At 41.5% G+C, this 13,796-nt stretch overlaps 1 protein-coding gene across 1 annotated transcript in view; it reads left to right on the top strand.

Annotated features, from left to right (window-relative positions):
* The window catches only part of LOC143983852 (arachidonate 12-lipoxygenase, 12R-type-like), a 225,244-nt gene that overhangs the window by 63,004 nt on the left and 148,444 nt on the right, over nt 1-13,796 (top strand). Inside the window, exon 6 of the mRNA XM_077483951.1 lies at nt 6,616-6,788. Coding sequence (XP_077340077.1) covers nt 6,616-6,788 — 173 coding nt within the window. The remainder of the gene's footprint in view (nt 1-6,615; nt 6,789-13,796) is intronic.

The raw sequence follows: 13,796 nt of genomic DNA, 5'->3' as shown, positions 1-13,796 counted from the left end.
TCCCCAGTCTACACAAACACAGAACTGGTTCCAGGATGGAGCATCTCCCTAAGCATGCTGAATTTTTTATTTTCATTAGCTCCCCTAAATGCCAGTGTTGAAATACCATTGCCCACTCTTATCAAGTGCAAACAGATTCCAGCCAACAGAAAGGAGGTCCATACTCCTGCATTTGCCTCTTCTCACCCTCACATGAGATACATACCAGACCACATACCATCCTTTGACAGCAATGCCAATATCCTCCTGCCAATATCCTCCTGCTGGAGTTGTGGTTATGGCTGTTATTGAGCAAATGTTCCACTGTTTCTTTGTTCAAGAGGACAACATAAACTTCCTCAGGCTCCGATGGTATCGCAGCAATGAACAATTCACACAGATTCTACTTCAGGCTGGATTATTGCAACGCACTTCTCATTGGGATTCCGAGAAAGAGCGTGCAGAGGTTGCAATACGTTCAAAACTCTGCAGCGAGGATCCTAATGAGAGTGCGGAAGCATGAGCATATCACTCCAATTTTAAAATCTCTTCATTGGCTGCCGGTCTCTACAAGGATTGAGTATAAGGTCTCTCTTCTTGTGCATCAATGCATACATGGACAAGCTCCACCTTATCTTAAGGAACTTCTTAGGCCGCGTACACACGCGGGGACTGTTCGCCCAACTTTGTCCGTCAAACAGTTTCGGCAAACAGTCCGCTCAAAATTAGCATGGACGGACATGGCCACACACGACGGACGAACAGTTTGCTGAAACCGTGCGCGATGACGTGAACGGCACGTACGACGGGACGAAAAATACGACGTCCTATACACTGCATTATAACTTTCGGCGTGAAAATCCTTTCTGGGCATGCGCGCAACTTTGTTTGACGAACAAGCCTACACACGAGCGGACTGTTCGCTGAAACAAGGTTTCAGCGGACAGTTTTTCGGAAATTCCGAAAAACCTTGTTCGTCAAACTGTCCGCTGAAACTGTCCGCTGAAAGCCCACACACGAGCGGACTGTCCGCCCAAACACTGTTCAGCGGACAAAGTTGGGCGAACAGTCCGCCCGTGTGTACGCGGCCTTAGATTGCAAAATCTACCGCGTTCCCTTCGCTCAACTAATTTGAATTGTTTAGAGGTTCCAAAAACTAGGTTGAAAACCATGGGAGATAGGGCTTTTTGTGCTGCTGCCCCACGTCTGTGGAATGCTTTGCCTGATAGTCTGAGGGTTTCTCAGTCTACTGAAAATTTTAAAAAGGGGTTGAAGACTTTTCTTTTTAGCAAATGTTTTGTAAATTAAGCGGTTTGTTTGTTTTTATTGTAATTATGTAGCACTTTGAGGTCTTTTGATGGAAAGTGCATTATAAATAAAATGTATTATTATTATTATTATTATTATTATTATTATTATTATTACTTTTGAACTGGTTAATCCTAAATTTGATAGGAAATTAGAGCCAATACTGTTATACTCAACACCTCTATCAAGTCAAAAACAGGGCTGAGTTCTCACCATTTTGAATGTTTTTTTTAAGTGGTTTTCTGTTGTACGAGCTATTGCATGACTTAGTGTCAGAAACCAGGAACCAGACCGAGACAGAAGTACAATTAAATCACACTTGTTTATTAATAATAAATAAAAAGGTAAATAGAGTAAGCATAGTCAAAGCATAGCCAGAGTCCAATAACTGGATCGAGTAGTCAGCCAGGCCAGAGTTCAGTAACCAAATCGGGTAATCAGCCCACTGCCAGAAGTCAGGGATCCAAGTAGAGGAACAGCAAGCAGGATAAGGAGCCAGAAGGGATTTCAAGCCAGTCTTTAAACAGGAACGCAGGAGAGGGTTTCTTGTGATGTGACCAAGACGAAGGCAGAGATGAAGTGAGCTGGACAGCTTTAAGTAGGCAGGTCAGACGAGCAGGATCAGGAACAGCTGGGTAACTGTGGAGAGAGATGAGCCGGCAATTAGCTGACAGCTGAGCAGCCAGCCCAGAGAGGAAAGGGCTAAGCCAGCGCTGACAGTTCCCCCCTTCTCAATGGCCCCTCTCCCTCGGAGGGCCACCAGGCTTGAGGGGAAAATGTCTATGGAAATCGTGGAGGAGGGCAGGGGCATGTACGTCTGAGGGTGAAACCCAGGAACTGCCTTGGGAGAATGGTAAGTCTTGAGCATGGCAGTAGGGAGACTCTGGGACAAAGCAGCAGTCACAAGGTTTCTCAGGAGGAGCATGGACCTGTGCAGAAAGAATTTTGTCACTCAAAGGAGAAGTAAGACTGGTGCGAACCATAGACAGGATACGATCAGGAGGAATCACAGGAACCGGAACCGACTCCGACTTGGAAGTGGAGGACAATTGTCGTCACAAGGCATCAGCTTTTACATTCTTAGTATCGGGTAAGAATGAGACAATGCAATTAAAACTCAACAAGAAAAGGGCCCATTGCGCCCTTCTGGGAGAGAGGCGCTTAGCCTCAGAAAAGAATGTGAGATTCTTATGGTCAGTAAGAATGAGAACTGGCACAGTGGTACCTTTAAGGACATGTTCCCATTCTTTCAGGACTAAAATTTCTTGGAAAAGTAGCCACACGGATGCATAGCGCTCTCAGAGTTAGGACGTTGAGACAGAAGGGTGCCAAATCCAGTCTCAGAAGCATCAACTTCTAGGATAAAAGGCAACATATGATCAGGATGTGCCAACACAGGAGCAGAAACAAAGGCAGCCTTGAGAGTCTCAAAGGCCTTAATGAACTCTGGAGACCAACTCTGTGGGTTACCGTCCTTTCTGGTCATATCAGTCACAGGCTTGACCAGAGACGAAAAGTTATGAATAAACTTCCAATAATAGTTGGCAAAGCCCAGGAAACGCTGCAGAGGATGTAAACCCACGGGTCGAGGCCACTGTAGAACTGCGGAAATTTTTTCTGGGTCCATCAAAAAAACAGCAGTGGAAATGACAGCCCAGGAATATAACCTGTTCACGATGGAACTTGCACTTCTCCAGTTTACAATAGAGATTGTTCTCTCTTAGTTTCTGAAGCACACGACAGACATCTGTGTGGTGGCTCTCCAGGGACTTGGAAAATATGAGGATATTATTAAGATAAACCACCACACCTAACTGCAACAAATCTCAGAGGACATCGTTAATAAATTCCTGGAAAACTGCCGGGTGTTACAAAGGCCAAAAGGCATTACCAGGTACTCATAATGGCCTGTTCTGGTATTAAACACAGTTTTCCACTTATCGCCCTACTTAACTTACCGCACAAGGTTGTATGCCCCTCTCAAATCAAGATTCGTGAAAACCGTTGCTCCCTTGAGGCAGTCAAATAACTCTGTAATCAACGGAATCGGGTAGGCATTCTTAATCGTGACACGAGTGAGACCCCTATAATCAATACAAGGTCTCAGTTCATCACTCTTCTTCTTCACAAAGAAGAAACCAGTACCAGCAGGAGACGAGGATTTGTGGCTGAAACCTCGAGAAAGTGTGTCTGCAACATACTCCTCCATGGCCTTATCCTCCAGGACCGACAAAGGGTAAACCCGACCATGAGGGTGTATGGCACCAGGTTGAAGGTTAATTGCGCAATCATAAGAACGGTGTGGAGGCAAACTACCGGCTTGACCTTTGTCAAAGACATTGCTAAAATTGCGGTACTCCTCCAGCAGAGAGGAGAGTGAAGAGGTGCACAGGACCTTGGATACATTCAGGAAGCATGTCTCACTGCATTGTGGTGACCAGGAGAGAACCTCAGCACGGAGACAATCAAAAGAGGGGTTGTGCCTCTGTAACCAAGAATAACCAATAACCAGTGGAAACCTGGGTGAGGAAATAATTTGGAATTTAATTATCTCATGGTGAAGAGCCCCTACAGCCATGGACAATTTAACCGTCTCATGAGTCACATGGGTGGGCTGTAGAGGTCCCCCGTCAAGAGCCTCAATGGCAAGTGGAGTATCACGCAGCTGCAGCGGAATCGAGTGCTGCAATACAAAGGCAGCATCAATGAACGAGTCGTTTAGAGCCTGTATCTTGATGGAGGACTCAGCCCAAGAAAGGGTGACCGAAACCAGGGGCTTATCCTTCTGGATTACTGGGGACGTAACAACGCCACCTAAGGTCTGTCTATGACAGGGCCTCAAGGTTCGGGTGTTCCCTGGATGGGTAGGACAAGACTTCAAAAAGTAACCTGCCTGACCACAATAAAGGCACAATCTCTCCCTCCTCCTAAAGGCTCTCTCATCCACAGAGAGATGCGTGAAGCCCAAGTGTATAGGTTCATCTTCACTGACCGACTTGATACCAGGAGGCATAGGAGGTGAGGGAGGCACATGTGGAACCGCAAAGCTCGGTGGCAAACGTACAGGAGGCTTCAGCAAGCGCTCTTTCAAAGAAAGTCTTTCTCTGAGTCTGGAGTGAATGAGGATGGCAAACGAGATCAAGCTCTCCAGCTCAGTGGGTATATCTCGGGCTGCTATCTCATCCTTGATGGAATCCGAGAGACCACGAGAAAAAGCAGCCACGAGGGCCTCATTGTTCCAAGCAACCTCTGCTGCCAGTGTATGGAATTCAATGGCGTAGTCGGCAACAATTCTCGTACTCTATTTGATGGACATGAGGCACTTGGCAGCAGAAGCGGTGCATGCAGGAACATCAAATACCCAATTAAAAGCAGGCCACAAAGTCAGGGTAACTCAAGACAACAGGTTTTTGCGTCTCCCATAGAGGGTTTGCCCAGGCCAAGGCTCTTTTAGAAAGCAAAGATATCATGAAACCTACTTTGCATCTGTTCGTGGGAAACGCCTGGGGCAGCATCTCAAAGTAAATCTCAACCTGGTTGAGAAACACTCTGCATTGAACTGGATCCCCCCAAATCGCTGGGGAAGTGGAGCGGAACCAGACATACCTCTTATAGGAGGTAATTCTCGCAGCAGAATGGGGACGGCCTGCAACTCAAGTTGTACCGGATCAGCCACAGTGGGGGATTCCAGGTGATTCGTGCGACTCAGGAGCATTTCTAATGCTATGGCAAACTGATCCATGCGGTGATCTTGCTCATCCAATATGGAAAAAATATTACCGACAAGTGGATTGACTGTATCTTCTGAATTCATGGCCTTCGCCTACTGTCAGAAACCATGAAACAGACCGAGACAGAAGTAAAATTAAATCACACTTGTTTGTTAATAAAAAATAAAAAGGTAAATAGAGTAAGCATAGTCAAAACATAGTCAGAGCCTAGTAACCGGATCAAGTAATCAGTCAGGCCACAGTTCAGTAACCATATTGGGTAATCAGCCAGGCCAGAAGTCAGGGATCCAAGTAGAGGAACAGCAAGCAGGATAAGGAGCCAGAAGGGATGTCAAGCCAGTCTTTAAACAGGAATGCAGGAGATGGTTTCTTGTGATGTGACGAAGGCAGAGATGAAGTGATCTGAACAGCTTTAAGTAGGCAGGTCAGACGAGCAGGATCAGGAACTTCTGGGTAACTGTGGAGAGAGATGAGAGCTGGCAATTAGCTGACAGCTGAGCAGCCAGCCCAGAGAAGGAAGGGCTAAGCCAGCCCTGACACTTATCTATGTTTCTGCCGTCCCCTCTGAAGAACTTGTTTCAAAGGGAGGACTGGTTCATGTTGCTACATTGTCCTCTAAATGTACACTCATAAATTGTCTTCTGTGCCATCTTTTAGACACTTTCAAGGACTTTACAAGTTTTACAAAATGGTAAGGTTTGTATTCTTCTTCCATGTTCTTCCCTTTTCATCCCTTTTAGGTGTTTCTGGAATTGAGTTCTTACTTGCAGTGCTTGGACTTGACTTTCAATTGTTAAATTTTTTACGGGGAGTACCATTTTACACATGCATTGTCTGTTTGTTTGCCTTTATTCATTTTGTCCCTGCCTCACACTGTAGCTAGGGGATTCTATATGTAGTTAGTCCCACCCATCTTCATGCTTTAACCCACCACATGTACTGTATTCAGCTGGAGCTGGATACACTGTTTTTTGACTTATCTGATGTTCATCTACGAAGATCTGCACAAGCTTTTGATTAAAGCTTTCTACGATCTGCGAGATATAATTTGGAATGAGTCACTGCCTGCCAAGCTACTGAAACTGTAAATGAAGTGTTTGCCAACTTTAAAGTGGGTTTAAAGGTTAAATATAAAATGTGAACAGGCAGGCTCATTATTTTGGAAGCGACATACAGTGTCTCCGCAGTAATAGGATACACTCACTTGCCTATTTGCAATCCTCTGTAGAATGTACACTAAGCTGCACATGCACAGTTTAAATGTCCGCGTACCGGATGATAGAATCATAGAAAAGTGACAGGAGAAAAATAATTAGTAGTCCATAGTGTCTGCTTACTACATGATTGCACTTCTGCACGTGCAGTAGAATGATGTCATCATGCACTGGCCAATGAAGGTGGTTTGAAGACTGGCACTCAGAGGAAGCCAGGGAGAAGATGCCAGTGCTGACAAGGGACCTCACAGGCGTCGGACCATTGGAGCATAGATGAGTATTCCTGTCATCAGTTCCACTTTAAGCCCCTTGTACACTTGACCACCAACTATCTGTAGCTGCTTCCTTAATAAAACATCTTGATTTTTAAAACCCTATTTCAGATACAGCGAGTAAGATATGGAAGGAGGATTCTTTCTTTGGAAGCCAATATCTGAATGGACTGAACCCCACCCTGATCAAGAAATGTGTTAAAGTTCCTTGGAACTTCCCAGTTACTGACTGCATGGTAGCTCCATCCCTGGGGGTTTGCACAAACCTACAGAAAGAACTCCAGGTAAAGTAATTATCTGGTGTGGATATTAGGATATAATTATAAAATTAACTGGTATTAACGTTTATGTACACTTTTCATTTATTTTTGGATACAATAGGGAAGGGTTGTCCGTTTATTTTTTGCTGTCTATGTCCCATTGGGGTGATTTCTCCGAGACACAAGGAGTGAGAAGAAAACTGAGGATTCTCAAAGATTCTAATCCACGTATATTCCATCCAAAATAAAAAATAATGTTTTGGCTTCGCATACACATACAACTGTGAATTATACAAATATTCATTTTCAAAAAGTCTGCTGCTTCGGTGTTTTTAGATCTTTTTGTCAAAAGGCTTTTATTGAGAACTAAATTTTTCGTTCACTCACCTCTTGAGGGTTTACCACAAGTTCTCAATGAGCTTAAGGTCTGGGGAGTTTCATGGCCAAGGATCCAAAGATTTGATATTTTGTTCCCAAAGCCACTTAGTTATCACTTTTGCCTTATGGCAAGGTGCTCCATCATGCTGGAAAATGCATTGTTCCTCTCCAAACTGTTCTTGGGTGATTGGGAGAAGTTTCTCTCAGATTAAGTTTTTGTACCATTTTTTATTCATGGCTGTGTTCTTAGGCAAAAAAAATTGTGAGTGACCCCTCTGTTAGAAATTTTATTTAATCTAATATATGATATACATCAATTAACAAATGAATGATGGGATTTGATCTTTACAGAATAGTTGAGTGCGGCTGCGGTAAGTGACGGAGGGCACCGAATCCCGCCACCGATAAAAGTGATCTTGTGGTGAATCCACAGAGACCACTGAAGATGAGGATACCAGGGTTATGGCAGCTAGCTGCTGCCATAACAACAATATCCTCCTTCAAAGTACCGACGTATAATGACGGTGGGTGTTCTGGAAGCGGTTAACTTATACGATATAACTTTCTTTAGCATCTGAATCCAATACTACATATACAAATGTCAAGATGCTGACGCGATGCATATGATCACCTAGCAGCATTATAGGAATATAGTGGAGGTTTTTCACTACTGAGCATTTTTGTCCTGGAATAAGTTTATTCTATGATAGATATGTGTGTGGCGGTGTCTCCACCAGGATTTAATAGTGTGGGTTAGATTTATTGTTATGTGATCTGTAGTTTAAGTTCATTTGTAGAGCTTTAGGTATAGTTTAATTTATGCTTATAAATACTCTGCTTTAGATATGATTGCTTGTGGCTGTGTTTGCAGCTATAAGCTAAAGAACCTATTAACATTTTAAATAATACCTCTTGTCTTAAGCCAATTATCATATGAATATTTTAATAAATGTTCCCTTCGTTTTAACCTCTCTTAACTAAAATATATTTTTAATATAAATTAGTTTTAATAATATTATTCTTGATGCTTAGAGCTATTTATTTGGAGTGTAGGATCCCCGTTAGTCATTTGTCTAAACCGGCTCAATTACAGGGCGTCTAATTGAAATGAACCCAGTCCACAATAGTGGATTTGTGTTTATTTATCTTTTTTTCACTCAACCAATGGGAAAATGGCGGCGAGCGTAGCACCTACTCATTAAGATGAGTGTGGATGAGGGGACTACGATAAAATGGCCGCCGGCAACCGAACAGTTAAGACTGCTCCCAAAGAACCTATAAGAAAATGGCTGCGATGCTATTTGTACTAGAGGCTATAAGAAAATGGCCGCGTGGCAAGATCTACGATCGCTAATAGTAATAGGCATTGCGGGCTACACGAAAATGGCCGCAAATTATAGATACTATTTAAACGTTCGTTTACCTCCTATGCTTTAGTCCCTGATGAAGTCACGTGATCAATGACGATACGCGTAGGATTGGCTTAGGAGGATACCGGAAGCGACGTCCGGGGTACGAACGAGGAGTTCGTTCGTTTTTTAGCTGTATTTTTCGCTATTAATTGTGCTACTAAATGTGAGTACCCAGGACTTTTTATAATAAAGCCTGTCTGACATTACTTCACTATTGGAGCCCCTTTTCTTTTTTCTGGATGTGTTCTATGGTCCATGGCTGAGTACCTAGAGGGGATTGCCTGGGGTGTCTATACCAGCTGAGAATATACACTTTCACCATTGGAACGTATTGCTGTTTAACTGACAGCAGTGAGGTAAGGTACCCACTGCACTCAGTGTGCGAGCACCTGTCTTGAGGATTTGGGAGATCACCGGTGGAATTATCCCCTGCTTTTATTCACGGAACTAGTCTATTATACAGCACAGTGTGGACCCACTTATTTGCATGACTTGATATGGATTGCCGTTTTCTCTATAAATAGAGACACTTTAAGAATTCTGTTCTTTGGATTGTGTTTTTTTATATCTATTTTTATTTTTTATTGTTCATTTATTTATTTTTACTCTTATATTTTTTTTTACTTATATATTTTTTAACATTTGTTTTCACTGGATGCACTTTATGGATTGAGACACACTTTGGATCGTACACTTTTTGTATTGTCATCATCACTATTTGTGATTCTGCTACCTATTTTTCACTTGCACTTTACTAGGAATATCTGTATTACTTGAATATTTATACTGGTCACTTTATAATGGTTTTATAATGTATAAAAGGTATTGATATAGTTTAAAAAGGTTAAAAGAATTGATTTGTAATAATCGCATAAGTGTGTTTTAGATCCTGTATGCGATTATTTATTCACTATTTTAGGCGCTTATTGAATTTAATTTAGTTTCTTGTGTGGAGCGCAACACCATTTCTGAATCACTATTATAATCTGAGGGGAGGGTTTGCACCTCTGTCGGTGTTTTGCTGCAACCATATTAGCTCCTTTGTTTAACCATTGTAGCGCGAGGATAACCAATAATTACCATTGACGTTTTGACGTCGCTTCCACCCTCCTATGGTATAGAGATGAGTGGGGGCCATCTTAGCCTCTCCATACCCAGCAGAGGAAAGGACCCGATCGCCTCCGCCTCTACTGATGGCTCCGGTAAGCGGCGGAGGGCGCGGGAGGGGGGTGGCACCTCTCCCGCCGCCCATAATGGTGATCTTGCAGTGAAACCTGCTGCGGAGACCGCCATTATCGTACACAGGACTGCCTCCTGTAAAGAGGGATATCTTGGTTGTGGCAGCAGCTGCTGCCATTATCGAGATATCCCTCTTCAAAGTACCGATGTATATGTACATGAGGCAGTCCTTAAGTAGTTAATGTTACACCTGGATGCCAAGGCCAAAAGTATTTTCTGTACTGGAAATTGCCAATAGTCATTTTTCTCTATCATTAGCTAAAAGCTGTCAATATAAACTTTAATAAAGAAACCTATGCATTCACTAGAATAATTCCAGGATTGGACATTATTGACGGTATAGTGCACTAGTGTTTAAAGAAAGTATTATCAAAATTCTCTAGACCACAATGTTTTTTCGAGCATGTGGACAAGCTTTTGTTGTCTGCACAGAGTATAGAGGAACATGAAAAAATTAATTTAGTACTCAGCGCTGCTCCTGTGTATATATATATATAATATCATACATACTGTATTTATTGGCATATAACACTCATTTTTTCACCCTGAAAATCGGGTGCAAATAGTGTGTGCGTGTTATACGCTGATACTGCAATTTGGGCTGCTTAGGATGGAACAGGGAGGGGAAAGGATAAGAGCCGTCAGATTACATACAGCGAGAATCTCCTGTTTACTCAGAGGCCTCTCTAATAGGAAGTCCTGTCTCCTGGGCCAGCATTGGACCAGTGTTCTGTATATCATAGAACTTTGTATTAAAGAGGCTGCCGAGTAAACAGATTTGCGCTGTATGTAATCTGACGGCACTCATCCTGCCCCATCCCTGTCCACTCCGAGGCAGCAGTAATCTAAGGTGAGGCTGCAGATGGGCACTGATCAGGCTGCATTGATTGACAATTGTGAGGCTGTAGATGGGCATTGATCAAGCTGAATTTATTGACAATTGTGAGGCTGTAGATGGGCATTGATCAGGCTGCACTGATGGGCAATTATGAGGCTGCAGATGAGCAATGGTGAGGCTGCATTGATGGGCACTGACCTTTATTTTGCTTCTTCATTTAAAATGTACGTTTTTTTTTTCCTGAAACTTCCCTCCTAAAATGAAGGTGCGTGTTATATGCCTGTGCGTGTTATATGCCGATAAATACAGTACTTGTAATCAACTAAAGTGCTGTTCCTGTGCAACTAAAATGCAAACAATAAGTGCAGGACAATAAAGTGCATACAATGTTGCTAAATATCATCAAAGTCCATCAAAATATAAGTGAACGCATGCCATGTGTTACTGTGGTGACTTCATGTGTTTCTCTAGAGGTTTGACAAATATGGAAAAGACCTTTGACAAACATATTAAGCAATTGTTTTTATTTTACAGTCAAAGTAACAGAAAATATTGTGAAATCTAGTAAGATCATATTACAGACACCTGATCTATCACTAAAACTTCTAGAGAGAATTAATTCAGGAAAATTATACAACAAATATTGGCCATTTTTTAAAGCTTTACAATTTAAACCTATACAGGTAGATTTGGTAACAGAACATTATGTTTGTAAAAATAAATATAGGAAACCTGTAATTTGTAGAACAAGTGCTGAAAGAGGCTTTGAGCCAGTATTTGTTGATGCTATTAAGAGTCATTTAACAAGCCTTCCTATGTGTTACCCAAAGAATGGTTATGCTATTCAGCAAAAATTCTTCAGAAAATGCTGAATTGGAAGATGCCAAAAATTAGAGTACAGCACGCATGACTCTAAATCTTAAAGAGGAGAAGTGAATGGACACAGTTCACTTCAGTCTTCTGGGCTGATTTGAAACCTTTCTTTGTGAAAACAAGGTTTCAATTCATGACAAAAAAGAAGCATTGCGTCATGTTAAATTGAAGATACACAGAATAATAGCATAAGAGTATAGGCCAGTTTAAGAAAAATAGAGCAAAGTAAGGTAATTAGAAACGTTATTACCAAAATATGTCTTTCATTTCATAATAAAATATTAGGGTTGTGGTATGTTAAATGAAGGTATATTTTGCATTAGTAAATTCAAAATAATGATACTACATTCTGTTTCAGGATCTGACTTGTAAGTCACCAAAAGAAGAGAAATGTAATATTTCTAGACCTTCCAGATGAAAAACAAACCCTTGAAGCTTAAGAATATCAGTTCTGGAAGAAGATTTGACACAAGAGATTCGTTTGTTAGAATTATTGTTGTCTTTTTATGTTCAATAAACTTTTTCCAACTTTAAAGAGTACAGGAAGAAATAATATGAAAAAAACCTCAAGATGTCTAATAAGAGAGAAACTTCTAAAAACAATTTGACTACTGATGAAATAATTTATCCATCAAATATATTGTAGTTTTATATACAGTGCCTTTCAAAACTATTCACCCCCCTTGGAATTAACATGGGTTGTTTGAGGATTTGCATCATTTCATTTACAGAACATGCCCACAACTTAGAATTTTTTTTTTATTATGAAGCAAACAACAAATAGGACAAAATAACAGAAACAGTCAATGTGCATAACTATTCACCCAGTCAATACTGCGTAGAGCCGCCTTTTGTGGCTATCACAGCTCCAAGTCGCCTTGGATAAGTCTCTATGAGCTTGCCACATCTTACTACTGGGCTTTTTGTCCCTTCCTCCAGTCAAAACTGCTCTAGCTCCTTCAAGTTGGATGGTTTGTGCTTGTGAACAGCAATCTTTAAGTCTGACCACTGATTTTCTATTGGATTGAGGTCTGGGCTTTGACTAGGCCATTCCAACACATTTACCTGTTTCCTCACTCAAGTGTTGCTTTAGCAGTATGTTTGGGGTCATTATTCTGCTGGAAGGTGAACCTCCGTCCTAGCCTCAAATCACACACAGAGTGGTACAGATTTTGCTCAAGAATATCCCTGTATTTAGCACCATCCATCTTTCCCTCAACTCTAACCAGTTTCCCAGTCACGACTGTTGAAAAACATCCCCACAGCATGATGCTGCCGCCACCATATTTCACTGTGGGGATGGTGTTCTTTGAGTGATGTGATGTGTTAGGTTTGTGCCAGACAGCATTTTCTTTGATGGCCAAAAAGTTAAATTTTAGTCTCATCAGACCAGAGTACCTTCCTTTATACATTTTTGGAGTCTCCCACATGTCTATTCACAAACTCAGAATGTGCCATTTTGTTTTTTGCTGAAAGTAATGGCTTTCTTCTGGCCACTCTGCCATAAAGCCCAACTCTATGGAGCATACGACTTATTGTCATCCTATGTACAGATACTCCAGTCTCTGCTGTGGAACTCTGCAGCTCCTCCAGGGTTACCTTAGGTCTCTGTGCTGCCTCTCTGATTAATGCCCTCCTTGCCCAGTCCGTGAGTTTTGGTGTGTGGCCATCTCTTGGCGGGTTTGTTGTTGTGCCATGTTCTTTCCATTTGGTTATGATAGATTTGATGGTGCTCCTAGGGATCATAAAAGATTTGGATATTTTTTTATAACCTAACCCTGACTTGTACTATTCAACATCATTGTCCCTTACTTCGTGGAATTTCTTGGTCTTCGTGGTAGTGTTTGGTTAGTGGTGCCTCTTGCTTAGGTGTTGCAGCCTCTAAGGCCTATCAAAAAGGTATGTATACGTAATGACAGATCATGTGACACTTAGATTGTACACAGGTGGACATCATTTCACTAATTATGTGACTTCTGAAGGTAATTGGTTGCACCAGAGCTTTTTATGGGCTTCATAACAAAGGGGGTGAATACATACGCACATGCCAATTATCAGTTTTTTTATTCATAAAAAATTGTTTTATGTATATATTTTTCTAATTTTACTTCACCAACTTAGCCTATTATGTTCCGAATCATCACATATAATTCAGATTAAAAAAACATTGAACTAAAGGCTGTAACAAAATAGGTAAAAAGCCAAGGGGGATTAATACTTTTGCAAGGCACTGTATATACATTTTTATGTGACATGATATGTTTATCATATCAAGATGAGATATTTTTTAAA

Source organism: Lithobates pipiens, unplaced genomic scaffold (genome assembly GCF_037356315.1).
Source record: "Lithobates pipiens isolate NorthernLeopardFrog02 unplaced genomic scaffold, aLitPip1_a1.2 Scaffold_16, whole genome shotgun sequence".
Lineage (NCBI taxonomy): Eukaryota > Metazoa > Chordata > Amphibia > Anura > Ranidae > Lithobates > Lithobates pipiens.
Note: the sequence above shows the minus strand (reverse complement) of the source record. Positions and strands in the feature narration are given on the sequence as shown.